The 14,202-nt window shown below is 35.3% G+C and overlaps 2 protein-coding genes across 2 annotated transcripts in view; one reads left to right on the plus strand and one right to left on the minus strand.

Annotated features, from left to right (window-relative positions):
* The window catches only part of LOC112513683 (putative GPI-anchor transamidase), an 8,624-nt gene extending 1,083 nt beyond the window's left edge, over positions 1-7,541 (minus strand). The window contains exons 1-10 of the mRNA XM_025120020.1: positions 7,173-7,541; positions 5,494-5,535; positions 5,227-5,371; positions 4,879-5,108; positions 4,445-4,502; positions 3,244-3,321; positions 3,035-3,123; positions 2,875-2,956; positions 1,720-1,911; positions 1,109-1,260 (exon numbers count right to left, since the gene is read on the minus strand). Of these exons, the coding sequence (XP_024975788.1) occupies positions 1,111-1,260; positions 1,720-1,911; positions 2,875-2,956; positions 3,035-3,123; positions 3,244-3,321; positions 4,445-4,502; positions 4,879-5,108; positions 5,227-5,371; positions 5,494-5,535; positions 7,173-7,345 (1,239 nt within the window). The 5' untranslated portion in view covers positions 7,346-7,541 and the 3' untranslated portion in view covers positions 1,109-1,110. The remainder of the gene's footprint in view (positions 1-1,108; positions 1,261-1,719; positions 1,912-2,874; positions 2,957-3,034; positions 3,124-3,243; positions 3,322-4,444; positions 4,503-4,878; positions 5,109-5,226; positions 5,372-5,493; positions 5,536-7,172) is intronic.
* Positions 7,542-11,485: 3,944 nt separating this feature from the next.
* Positions 11,486-13,362, plus strand: LOC112512350 (60S ribosomal protein L13a-4-like). The gene is made up of 4 exons (XM_025118261.1): positions 11,486-11,824; positions 12,123-12,239; positions 12,397-12,484; positions 13,080-13,362. The coding sequence occupies exons 1-4, from the start codon at positions 11,553-11,555 to the stop codon at positions 13,221-13,223; spliced, it is 621 nt and encodes a 206-aa protein (XP_024974029.1). The 5' UTR covers positions 11,486-11,552; the 3' UTR covers positions 13,224-13,362.
* The last annotated feature ends 840 nt before the right edge of the window (positions 13,363-14,202 follow it).

The raw sequence follows: 14,202 nt of genomic DNA on the forward strand, positions 1-14,202 counted from the left end.
ATGTTCCACTTATTTTGGTGGGTGAGTAAAAAAATTGCATTTTGTTCCATTCAGGTCTTGTCYTATCCCAATCTAATGTTGCGCCAAACATGTTTAGAGACAAGGTCTGTGTATATCTCTTTCTCTGACCCCACCTCTAGGGACGGACGAGACKAAGGYGGGCGGGTGAAAGAATTGTGGAAAGTTTTAGGGTTTTGATTTGATATGTACAGTGTAGAGGCAAGGTCTATGTATACCCCGGCCRGGAACCCACCTCCAGGTGGAATATACCGTTTACTATGGTCTGGTTATGATATATTAGATCAAAAAAGGGGCATAATTGGGATGCTTTTGTAGATTGAAAAGGTAAGAGCACATAARTGACGATTTTTAATTCCTAATTAAAGAAGAGTTTGTGTGTGCACTGTAAGATCCCACATCGATTGAGAGGGGAACTAAGGTTGCTTTRTAAGAGACTGGAAACCTCCACTACCAAATGCAACAATATATGGTAAGGTTGGCCTCGAATATTACAGATGGTATCAAAGTYGGAAGCWGGACTTGTGTGCCAACGAGGACGTTGGGTTCCCAAGKGGGTCTGCAGTGTAAGATCCCACATTGCTTAGGGAAGGGAACTAAGGTTGCCTTATAAGGGACTGGGACTGGAAACCTCCTCTACCAGACGTGTTTAAAATCGTGAGTCCAGGYGTGTGGACAAAATGGACAAYATTTGGTACGGTTGGCTTGGAATGTTACAGATGATACCATGGGACTGGAAACCTCCTCTACCAAACRTGTTTAAAACCGTGAGTCCARGTGTGTGGAGAAAGMGGACAATATATGCTATATGGTTGGCTTGGAATGTACAAATGGTATCATAGCCGGGAACCGGACTCGTGTGCCAGCAAGGACGTTGGGTTCCCAAGGGTGTGTGGACAAAGCTGACAATATCTGGTACGRTTGGCCTGGGATGTCACATGCACGAGACATGAGAGCAACAAGAACCCATCAGATTTTCCTTTGCATCCCGCACTTTAAGAAGGGCGATGAATCATTTGAAACAGATCATGTAAGAAAAYGGAAACACATGCTCACATTTGGATGATCAAATGAGGATTCTATTTCTCACCTTTATGACGAATGCCAAGTAGAAACAGCGACCAGGGTCAACAATCCAACGAAACCATAATTCACGATGCTGTCAACATCTTTGATACGTTGAACCTTCTCAACAATCATGTTCCACAAATCTGCATGAGGACAAGTTCCACTTTTTACCGCCTGCAGCATACATTTGTTACCCCTTCAGTCAACAAATGGGAGATAGAGTTAATACTCCCTCCATCCCAAAATAAATGTCCACATTTAATCTTAATTTGTCCCAAAAGATTTTTTTTTTGGTATGAAAGATGCACATATTAAACTTTGAGTGGTGCTCCAGGATATTAGAAAATACAAGGGACATCAACCAGAAAACTGAAAAAGTAACTCGAGATCAACCAAAAAAACCRAAAAAATCTCTCGAAATCAACCAAAAAACTTAAAAAAAAAACCTTGATCCACCTTAAAAATGCACCCCCTCAGCAACAATCATGGGGCCCCGGCTGAATAAAATTGTCATTTATAGAATTAAAAATTGTAATAATTWARCATTTCTAAAACCGTGTCTTTTTCATTGTAGACATTTATTTTAAGACAGATGGAATCGATTTCGTCTTAAGCAAAATCATGGACACTTACCTTTATCCCTGGATGATCAACTTGTTTCTCGGGATCTGAACTAGTTGTTATACTTTTGGCATCCCTATCATAAGATTGATCAGACGACACCTCGAACTTGGCCCGATTGCTGTCTTTACCYGACACGCCTCTGTAAGCAGAACCAGTGTGGATCGTTTCCATGACGGAACCAAAGAAATTTGTAACGGGTACCTGATGAGCGGACAGATGAAAGTCGATTACATATTCCTGAGTGCAGAGTTTTGAAATTAATTGCAATTAGCTTGGCAAATTCCCACTTCGGTTGGAAACATTTAATTGACATACTAGGGAGAAAGAAAGGTTYTAATTTTTGAAAGTACCCCCTCCGTCCTAAAATAAGTGTCCACGTTTCTATTTTAGTTTGTACCAAAATAAGTCTTCACTTTCAAAAGTAATTGCCTACTTTCCAATTCTACCCTTAATTATGAGAGGCAGGAATTCATTACCCCCTCTACTATTTAGAGTAAAATTGTCATTTAATTACTTAAAAAGTGTAACAATTACATATTTCTAAAATTGTATGCATTTTTTTATTGTGGACTTGGGACAGGAGTATAAAGAACGGCAACACTGAAATAAATTCAGAACTTCAGGTAATAATTTATCTGCTAATCTGGAGTGTGAGTAGGGGTGTAAACGAGTTGAGCTTTTAACGAGCTACTCGAGCTCGAGATTAATAATTATCGAGCTCGAGTCGATCTCGAACACAAAATAAAGCTTGCTTAACTTAGCGAGTCAAGCTCCATAGCACCAATTTTTGACTCGACTTGTTCGAAAGCTCAATTAAACTTTATGAGCCGAGCCGAGCCACTCGCGGATACACTTTTTCAAGTCAACATATTTATATGTTTACAAATTATTTAATAAAAAATATAAAATCATCGAGCTTGAGCAAATGAACGTGTTAATGTATCTCGAATTCAAGCTCATAAACAAGCACCAAGTTCCAGCTCAAACATTGAAAAATTATTTGAGCTCGAGCCTGATATTAATTTTTCAAGCCGAGCTCAAATAACCTGCGACTGGAATCTCCTCGGGTCGTTTACACCCCTAAGCATGAGGATAGAGAAGGATCCTCTTTCACAAAAAAAAGTGTGAAATCAGATGAAAAATCACACATCTACAACCTACTACCTTCTCCATTTGTTGTTGATATAGATCTGTTCGATAATATGCCGTTGACAGCAACAAATTTGGATTGTACGAGCTAAACAGACTGAAAACAAYAAAAAATGAAATAAGCATAGGCCAAGATAGCTGTATAGAGCTTTCATAATTCTACATTTTTCCATACCTGCTTAATGATGCATTGTCATACATATTGAGCCTCTCAAAGAAAGCTAATGTATAAAATGTGAATCGATCTACAACAGAAACACCGACCTGTATCACAATAAGTACTATAAGATTAGAGAGAGAGAAGTTAAATATCTAAAAGTTCCGCTCTATAGCAAAATATAAACTTTTTGACTTGTTAAAAGCCAGGGACCAGATCATACTCACATCAGAATCCAAGTGRTGTGAATATGAGTTTTCCCCTTTCATGCTACTTCCAATAGCCAAAACACCAGGTGAATGGAGCTGAAAAAGAAACAATCGAACCGTAGTTAATCCTCAGACAATAAGAATCGACCCTTGTAAATAAGGAACATGACATGTGTTTCTTTAGTAACAGCAAGATTGAAGAACTTACTGCATATTGGACATGCATGCAGCATCATCTAACGCCCAAAAGCATATTAATATTAATATTAATTTTACATATATATATATATATATATATATAGAGAGAGAGAGAGAGGGAGGGAGGGAGGTTCAGGGTAAAACCCCAAAAATTGAATAACTGAGGAACACCCTAATAACCGTTCATATCTGAAGGTATGCATATGTGCATACAAGTGATTTGTAAGTAATCTTCCCGGTATGCACACGTGCATAAAAACCAGGAAGCATGTGCATACTGGAAACATTACTTACAAATTACTTGTATGTACATGTACATATTGTACAGATGAATGGTACTAGGGTGTAGATAAATCTATACATTTGACAACCAAGTACATTGCTATCATGTAGATAAATCTATGCCACATATTGGATCTTTGAGGCACTCTCTTCCAAAAGTGTCATTGCAATACATTTTGCAGTTGGCTTTTAATTTCTATCATTCATACATTAGTCTTTAGGAGAATGCTATTGATGTAGCTAGAGATGCACAAGGCCCTAGACCGGTCTTCCAAGCCCGTTTTAGTAAGCAAAAAAAACAGGCCTCCAAAAGGGCGGACCAGGCAGGGTTTTGGGTGTGAAAATGGGCCCGATTAGGATTTTTCAAGCTAGACTTTAACCGGGACTTGAAAACAATATTTGGCCAGATCASGCTTTTTGGCCCGGCCTGGGCCCGGGCTACTACGACCAGGCTTTTTCAGGCCGGGCACGGGCTTTTTTGTGCATCTGTAGATGTAGCACTGTTCAAAAGTCTATTTCTTAGTCTTAAGTCTTAACATCTTAGAAAATCCGTGTGGGACATGCCCTTAACAATARTTTCTAGATCATAAGCACACACGCTATCATATTCAAGCTGTTCAAAGCAGAATGATTTCCAGTAGTAAGACCAACTCAAACTATACCAAGGCTAYAGAACACCAACAATTGGTGGATAGTTTAACTTGTGAAATATCTAAGTCTGTAAGGAAAGGACTCGGACCTGGGAAAAGAGTGTAGCAGCTTGACAAGTATCTACCATAATCAGCAGTTCCTTGAACCTACACATGAAAACAGAAAAGAACCCTGTAAATCATCATTCTACAGCCAATGCTAAACGAGATGGCACTCTGCACTCAAATGGGTTCAACATATTTTTATGATGGCATAGAGACAATTATGAGTGCTGGTAGTTTAGAAGCACAGGTTAGCTTCAGAGCAATCAAATTCAATGTCATGTCAATACCTGAATATATATATATATACACACACACACATATATATATATATATGTACGTATGTAACCTTTATGTGCTAAAAAGTTATTGTTCTTTCAACACCACTAGAAGTCGTCATATTAATATCACTTCCTCCATTAAAATGTGAAACACCAACCATACAGGAGTCTGGCAGAACACAATATAGTCTTACTCTCACCTACGCTTTTCTTTCATTTGTTTGACTGCATCAGCCAAATCATGGCTCTGAAGTTCATCCGCGTCCTGAAATTTCAGAAACTCGTCTCCTCCATGTCCGGTCATGTATAGCAGTATGTGGCTTCCTTCATCGCTCAAAAGACGCTTGGATCTCGGTACGGCATTTTCATGACGCCCCGTTAAAACTCGCAAAAAGTTTTCAACTGTCACTTCATAACCTCGATAGTCTACCTGATATGGCAGCGTCCAAAAATTAGCTCAGCTTCTAATTCGGACAACATAGGAAACCCATGAAAATGGCTATGCAAAGAAGGCAAAGGCTGTTAAATTCATTGGATACAAAGTTCACCTCAACATTATCACCATACAAATTAAGCCTATGGTTTTCATTATTGAAAACTTGTGCAGGGTACTTGTTCCGAGCATTGCAAGCCATATCATCAGCTAACATAAGAATGATCCTCTCATCAGGTATCCCTAGTCGTTTCACAGTCCTAATGAGAAGACCAAGGAAAAGAATGACAGACATTACAATATCTTCATATACAAGTGCACCAATAGGCTGTGAATTATAAAGTCAAAACAAAAAATAAGATTATAATGAAACACCACATACCTATACAAGGATAAAGTGTTTGCCATATGCCGATAATTAAACCTACAAAATAATGACACTTTGTTAATTCAAAAAGGTTAGAGTGCAAAATCACGTAGCACATCTGCAAATGGGTAGCAACATTAACTATCAGGCTTATTGCTGGCAATGTGTTGAAGATGATTCTATGCAAAGAACCGATTCTAATGACTGAAATATCAAATACGTATGGCACATGTCTGCATCCTAAAGGATCCAGCAAGTATTGARGTTGAAGTCAATGTGATATAATTGATGCTTATGATTCTGATTCTGTAAATAGGAATGTTTTTTTAWGTGGAGATTTGCCACCTCATCTATATATTGGTACTCAAGCCATGCTACTAGGGCACCTAGAGTGCATTTAGAATTTGAAGTCAATACAAGTTTTCAATACCCCTTCCTCGGACCAAGAGRTTTTGACTATGAGCCCGTTTAGAAATCGAGGCTCGGGACGGGGTGGATGGTTCTCCCCTCTGCTTCCAGGCAATGGGACTAAACCTAAAGTATCTTATCTTCTCCACTTCTAGCTTACRTTTGAGTTTCCTCTGACTACTAGGTAATTTCTCAGCTGGCAGTTAAATTTTTTCGAAATATAAGATWTTTTGATATGCTGATATTTCCTCCAAGTTATCACTTGAAATTACAATTAACACTACCTTAGATTGATTTATCATATTCAAAGGTTGATTAAACTTGAAGGCCATACCGCATAGACRAACTCTTCCAATGTCAGTGTATCAGCAAATCRGAGCAATRGTAAGGGACTGTTTATTAGCAGCTTGATGAGCTTAATGGGATTCATAACTTATTCGATCAGCTATACATGACTGTTAAGCATTGGCTTACTGATATAGAAAGTGACTTATTCAGTAAGCTTCTGGGGGAGTTTTCCTTTCTCTCCCAATTAAAAAACATGCTCCTTCCATCCATGAAAAACCCCTTCCAAACAAAAACCTTTCCAATCTATACACACAGATTAATCCACACTGACAGCTTTATCCATACAGGGTATCGTTATACTTGCATTACCCCATACAGGGGGAGTTTAATGAAAAACCAATCAAACTACCCCTAAGAGCTACACATAGCTATTGCAGGGTATCGTTATACTTGCATTACCATTTTTTGGTGAACCAAAAAATACAAGTTGTGATCCTTATGCTACTCCTGTCCCGAAATAGAGGCAAACTGTTGACCAGAACATAGTTCACAGGAAGGTTTCTAACTATTAGTTAAATACTTAATTTAATTTTCAATCATGATGAAACAGGGCCAAAGTATATGATATCAGTATTATCTAATGGTCGTCAATGGAATTATGAGCTAGATTTCTGTTCAAATTTCAAAGGGGGACCTTAAAATCAATTTGGGGCATTGATCCCCATTGCTGGACACAGACACATAATTTGATTCCTGTGTCTTACTACCTAAAGCACCTCTATGTCYAATTCCATAAATTCTGCTATCAATGGAACTCCTAAATTTAGTACCAATTTCAAGTTTCATCTTCCATTACTGCAAGAATGGGGACAAAACAGCAAACCATAGTAYACATTCAACGTGGTAAACTCGCAACCAAATGAGTCCCGTACCGCAACCTAACCATATTAATCGAGAAATCACAATGGACAGAAACTTCAAAAAAGATTGAAAACTACCAGAAGCGAGAGGTGCAAACCAAGACGGCCCAATTGTTAGTGTGCACCGAAGAAGAATCCGACGAAGCAGCATGAGAGAAATGAACAAATGAACACGAAAGTGATACTGTAATCACTGTTATAATTGTTAATATGAAYCTACTGAAAAAGTTGTCTCTCTTTCGATTCATCATCTTCTGCACGATCTATTCCAGTTTCCAGAATCTTTACTTCACCTGAAACACACCAAAATTCAGCTACTCGCTAGCGATTCTGTCGATAATCAACAAATTTTGGAAGTAGATCTCGGTGAGCTTTGATTTGAGAAGTAGATTGAACACCCCATTTTTTTYCTTCAAATCTAGGTACGATGATTTCCTTTTCCTTTTTCTAATAAAATCATTTTATATTTTTGCTCATTGTTTGGTTTTCATACATCAAAAATTGGTATGGTCTTCAATTATAGTCTCATTTATCATTTAATCATCAATTGTTGACMGRGAGGCACSGGATACAAAATCATTCARAGAGTYTTAAAACCATTAAAARTTTARTCAAAAGTGAAAYAATGATMTTTGTTTTATTTTGTTTTGTCATGTTCAGTACTAAACACATCCTCAAGATTACTTACAAGCTCGATCTAGATCTTCAAGTCAGTCAAGTAAAAGATTTCAAACCTACGATCAAATAAAGATGACCAGACTCTGTCCAAACCCCACATGAAGGTCCGAATGTCGTGACTTGGTTAATTTCGAACCCGTATTAGTCATGCATTTTTACCAATGGTCAACCGATCGTAACGTGCTACTCATCACACTATGCATATCGTCGCCACCATCGTGTCTCCCCACCTCATCCATCCATGACACATTTTATTTATTTGAAGACAAAAACAAACTGTGGTTTTTTCATTGTTGTCACTTGAACCAGATATGTTGACATTTACGTAATTTGTTACGTTGCATTTAATAGACCAGGGTTTGTGAATCATTTGTAACCAAACTTATAGGAACCAAACCATTGACCATTTTGTATCGATCATTTATATCTGCAGTCTTATCCATACATACAACGTATTCTATATAGAYCAGAACAATCTGATGTGTACAAAAATATAGAGAAAAAAGAACCGTACAACCACATGTTAGCTTTATCACCTTAACAACACGGTCTCATGAGTGACAATCTTGTATCAGATCAAACCAGTCAACATGTACACTAATCATACCAATTACAATATAGTTGGTTGGCAGTACTATATAAACTTATAAAGCATGCAAAACTGGTTGGTATATAGTACTTGAAGTCATATATCACTAGGGCTGTAAAAGCATGCAAACGGGGGCTTGTCCCTATTCGTTCGTTTAACTTAACCGAACAAACGAATGAACATGAACGGTAAATAGACGAAGTTTTTTCTTGTGTTCATGTTCTTTCGTTATGAGTTTATTCGTGTTCGGTTATGTTCGTTCATTAAGGTACTAAACGAATATGAATGAACGAACGTAACCGAATAACACGATTATACTAAAAGCAACCGTTGTTATTTTTCATTTTGTTCCTAAGAAAATAACATAATAAAAAACTGGGTAAGTAAGACAGATAAACAAAAAATTCTAAAATTTTAATTTAATTAATTATTTCACATATTAGTRGCATGATATATAAATATATACTAGTTGTGTACCCGCGCAATGCGGWGGAAGCCATGAATTTTAACGATTTTGAAGTTCCACTGGTTTTATAAGATAAGATTTGACGATGATATATGTTACACTTGGTTTTTACATATTAATACAATTTTAAAATCCAATATATTTAAAATCCAACATATTTAGACGACTCCACAAATGTGTTTGATTTACACCAAGAGCAAAGAACCAAGAAACTTGAGTTTTAAGATAAACACTTAAAACCAATAAAGAAAACTACAAATTTAACAGATGATAAGCCATTAAAAGACCAAAAAAGATGGGTTTTAGAATGAAATTTCAACTGCTTACCCTCTTTATTGTCTAAAAACTCAGATTAAGGTTAAATTAATACATGCATATATATATTTCAAAAAAACCCAAGAACATATTAATTCATAACATATTATACAGTGCAATTTGAACAGCCTAACCCCAAAATATATAGTATATATATATATATATAAATAAATAACTATAAAAGTATAAATTGTAAATATTAAAAAAAAATTTTTTACAGTATATATAATATATAATAATATAATTAAGTCAAAAACTATTYAATATTGGACTCATTTCGAAGGTATTAACGAGACGATTATAATGGTATAACTTGTTAAAATAAAAATGTATTTTTTAAACATGTTTTAATTGATATACGATTATGTATGTTAATTTGATAAAGATTTAAAATAAAACATTTAAAAATAAAAGACGTAAAGTAAATTAATTAATTATTTATAGGGGTATGAAGTATAAATTTAAAATTATAGTTTTAGAAAAATGATTGCGAGAGGGTGAGTGTATGTGAGGGGATGAGTGTATGTGAAGAGAGGAGAAGGTGAAAAAGTGAGGTAAGATAATATAAAGGGTATTTTGGTCATTTAGTATTTTAAGACTTTAAGACTTTTGCAAAATTTGCTTAATAAGATAGTATAAATATAGATAAGCGAACATTTATATTTATTAAAGAGTAAATTACGTTTTTAGTCCTTGTAGTTTGTTTAAATTCTTATTTTTGTTCTTGTGRTTTTAAAATTATGATTTTCATCCTCATAGTTTATAATTCATATCCTTTTTCGTTCTCATGATTAAAAATTTATTGCTTTTTTCGTTCATGTGGTTTACAATTCATTTAAATTTTAGTCCATAATCCTCAAAGAAGTGTTTCACCGTAGGGACGAAAAACATATTTTACTCTTTATTAAATAAGCGAACTTTCTACCGAACAGTTCACGAACGATTTGCTAAATGTTCAGTTTGTTTACAACTCTATGCATGAGAGTATGACCATGATACCCACTTCTTTAATTRTTTACTATATACCGACCAAAAAACTGGTACCAGTTTCGTAGGTACAAACTACAATCGATCAGTACAACAGATTATAGTCTACGTACCAATTATAATTGACTAATACACAATACTAATATGGTACTGTACAAAATCTATTTGTAAGGGTGCCAAAAATCATATTGGATTTGGATGAGAAAACCAAGCATCGAATTTTGGCTTCAAAATTTATGATTAGTTCGGGTTGGGGTCGGTCGATTTTGGGTACAGTCATATTCAAAAGATATATACATTTAATCCATTTCGAGGATAAATTCAATCAATTAAAAGGATTGATAAGATCGATAGTAGATTTAGTATTTAGGAAAAAGTACGCCCAACTAGGAGTTATAATTTAAGAGGATAATTATTTATACCATATTATAAAGCATCTGACAAACATTATTAAAAACAATTTTTATGCATGAAGTACTGTTTATTGCTGCATATTACTTAAAATTTAAGATTACAAGTAACTTGTGCGTAAATACAACTTGTTAAAGCTTCATGTTTGAATTCGTGTAACTAAATGTAGATAAACATAATCAAATAGAAGATAAATATCTCATTTTAAACATAAAAGATCTAAAATATAATCAGGATAATCATTTAGTTATAATAAAATACTTAATTATTATCTTTAMAAAAAATATATTATTAAACCAAAAATAAAAATACGAATTACAGAAATACACAAAAAAGCGGAATTTTAAATAGTTAGTTTGATATTAATATCATTATTTTTCACTTTTGTATAATAAATCTTCATATTTATATTTTATTCAAAAATAAAAAAATTATCCTTTTGTCAAAACCACATAAACTCGTATTATAACATCAACTGAGACAAAAAAATAAAACGAAACATTAAAATCGAGATGCATCTCGCTGCATTGTACGAGTACCCCCATAGTATAAATAAATATATTTATATAATATCTAAAAATCATCTACGTATATATTTTTCAGGTTTTCAGACGTGTCAGGTGGCCAAAAATCAAACCAACCAAAACCGAAATATCCCCCAAAAGTTACGTTTAAGATGTTCGGATTCTCGAACATTCGGGTTTTGAACATCATTTTCAATTGAAGTTCGATTCGGACCATTCGAGTTTTGCACACCCTGCTTTATCCATATCGGAATTATAGAAATAAACGACGATGTAAAATCATGTAAATTATAGGGACAATTTTGTAAAAACCTCAATTTGGGCCCATGAAATTACTAATTGGGCTTTCAGCCCAGGCCCGGCCCAAATTGCTCACCTCTTTGCTAAACCCTAACCCTGCAACCCTAATTCTTATATACACACTTCGTCTCTCACAGAGCAAAAAGGGTGAGGCGCAGGGAGAGAGAAATCTATCGAGAGCTAAAACAATGGTGAACGGATCGGGAATTTGCGCACGGGAGGTGGTGGTTGACGCCCGCCACCATATGCTCGGCCGATTGTCGTCTATTTTGGCCAAGGAGCTTCTTAATGGACAGCGAGTTACCGTTGTTCGTTGCGAAGAGATCTGCCTTTCCGGTGGTCTTGTTCGTCAGAAGATGAAGTACCTTCGTTTTCTCCGTAAGCGTATGAACACCAAGCCGTCTCACGGACCAATTCATTTCCGTGCTCCTTCCAAGATCTTATGGCGTACCATCAGAGGGTAAACCTTAATTGTTTTCATAAACTCACAATCACACACATGAGTATGTTTTGATCATATCAATACAACGTCAATACTTGTAGATTAGGTGCGGATTTTGTACATATAAGCACATTGTCTTTATCTGTTAACGTTTGCAAACCAACCTCTACATATCTTTGAATTGATTTTTTCCGCGTGTATAAAAGTGATTTACATATCGTATCTATGTGCTTTTGCAAAGTATCATAAATGTTCGGTACTTTCATTGCATATTACTGTGTCACTGCAAATGGTTTAAAATGCCCATTGATTATAGGATGATTCCACACAAGACCAAGCGTGGAGCTGCTGCACTAGCCAGGTTGAAAGTTTATGAGGGAGTCCCTACTCCTTACAACAGGAAGAAGAGGATGGTTATCCCTGACGCACTCAAGTGAGCTATTCTTTTTAACATGATTGTGTCTCTTTTTGATGTTATTTGAATTGGGCTACACATGAAATATCACCTTTGTATGTATCAAACTATTAAATTGAACTGGATGCCAGTATTTTTTTTTCATTTTATTGATACCATGCTTATACAAATGCAGGGTTTTGAGGCTTACTGCTGGACACAAGTACTGCTTGCTTGGTCGCCTCTCATCTGAAGTTGGATGGAATCACTATGAGACCATCAAGGTACATCTTTATCATGGATTTCAGATGTTTTTTGCTTTGTATAAATCTTTAACACTGTTTTCATACAATTTGCTTGCTATACTAAGTGACATTGCTCTGCTTGGTCTTGTTATATTGATCATATGATAGTGCATAATGCAATTTATTATTCTTAGCAAACATAAAGTTATCAGATAGCGGTATCTATGTGCTAATCTTCTAAGATAATTCAACCATCTTTCTGAAAAGTATTGATTTCCATTTGGTAGAGGCTTGTCTTAGTTTTATTGTGGAGTTCTTTTCTCTAATTTCTGTAAACAATGATGTTTCAAAGACACCAATAAATCATGTATCTGAAAAAGATTGTTTTTTTTAATTTAGCATGCACATCAAAATCGTTTTTGCTCTTGATTGGTAATGCTTTTAAGATAACATATTGGTATACCAACACAATTCTTTTCATTTATACATAAACTGTCTTTCCATACACTTAAAGATCATCCTTTTGTAGCTTCTACTCTTAATTATGAGATGGGTACCATTGTCATTTAATAAAAAGATGTAAAAACTACACATTTGGGAAGGAGGGAAGTAATTGTTAATGTTCTATTTGCAGGATCTCGAGAAGAAGAGAAAAGAAAAGGCCCAGGTTGTGTATGAAAGGAAGAAACAGCTTAACAAGCTGCGAGCCAAGGCCGAGAAGGCTGCAGAGGAGAAACTTGGTCCCCAACTCGACATCCTTGCTCCGGTTACCTACTAAAGGTTTTAAATTTTGTGTCTTGCTAGAGATATTGTTTTTTGATGATGGCAAATTCTTCTTATATTTCACTTTTGCAATACACTCAGATGTTGATTTGGTGTCTTGATTTTGTTGTGAGAAGATTACTTTTTTAGCTTCTTGGGTAATCTCTTGTGATGCCTGCTCTTTTACTTTTTTATGCATTTCTCATTTTGACATCTGGGGCTTGATGTTATGTTGGGATGGGATTTAGGTCTTGTTTGTTAGCAGCTTAATGAGTCTCACAATCTATTTCGTTAGCTATACATATCTGTTTGGTAATAGCTTAATGATATAAAAGATGACTTATTCAACAAGCTTTATGTAAAAAACCAAGTTTTGTCTTAAACCTGCTCTCTCTCGATTAAAACACACACACACCCCTCTTTCATTAATGAAAATACCCTCCTGAACAAAATCTTCTTTGTCTATATAGACAAATTAATTCATACAGACAGTTTTATTCGTGCATATGACTTGATGGAAAACTAACCAAAAAGACCCTTAGTGGGACAAGAATGTTCAAGTAGATTGGATAATATTGGGAAATTAACAAGTTACTTATGTCAGTTTAAAACTTGATTGCTTCACGTTCTGTTTTGTTTAGTCTTTGTCTGTATACCAAATCTATCCTTAGGTAGTGTTCGGTGCATCGATTGGATGGGATTGAACACTGTGTTTGGTATGACTAGAACAAAAAACTCTAGAATCGTTAAAATGGCTGGTTATCTCTATAATATTGCAAGTACTTTTATGGATCTTGCTAGAACAAAATCTTGCTACATGTGTTGGGGCWCGTTTGTTAGCCGCTTAATGAGATTTTAAGTCTTGTCTTGTTAGTTAAATATTGTTTAGTAACGAGTCAATGATATAGAAAATGGTTTATTCTATAAGCATTTAAGATGAAGTTTTATGTAAAAAGTCAATTTTTTAAACACGTTTCTTTTGTCTATGAAAAAWT

The sequence above is a fragment of the Cynara cardunculus genome (assembly GCF_001531365.2).
Source record: "Cynara cardunculus var. scolymus isolate 2C chromosome LG 5, CcrdV1, whole genome shotgun sequence".
Classification (NCBI taxonomy): domain Eukaryota; kingdom Viridiplantae; phylum Streptophyta; class Magnoliopsida; order Asterales; family Asteraceae; genus Cynara; species Cynara cardunculus.

Coding starts and splice junctions, on each gene's coding strand:
- LOC112512350 (XM_025118261.1), top strand. CDS start 11,553: ATGGTGAACGGATCGGGAATTTGCGCACGGGAGGTGGTGGTTGACGCC. Junction 12,240..12,396: donor GTTATCCCTGACGCACTCAA/GTGAGCTATTCT, acceptor ATACAAATGCAG/GGTTTTGAGGCTTACTGCTG. Junction 12,485..13,079: donor ATCACTATGAGACCATCAAG/GTACATCTTTAT, acceptor TTCTATTTGCAG/GATCTCGAGAAGAAGAGAAA.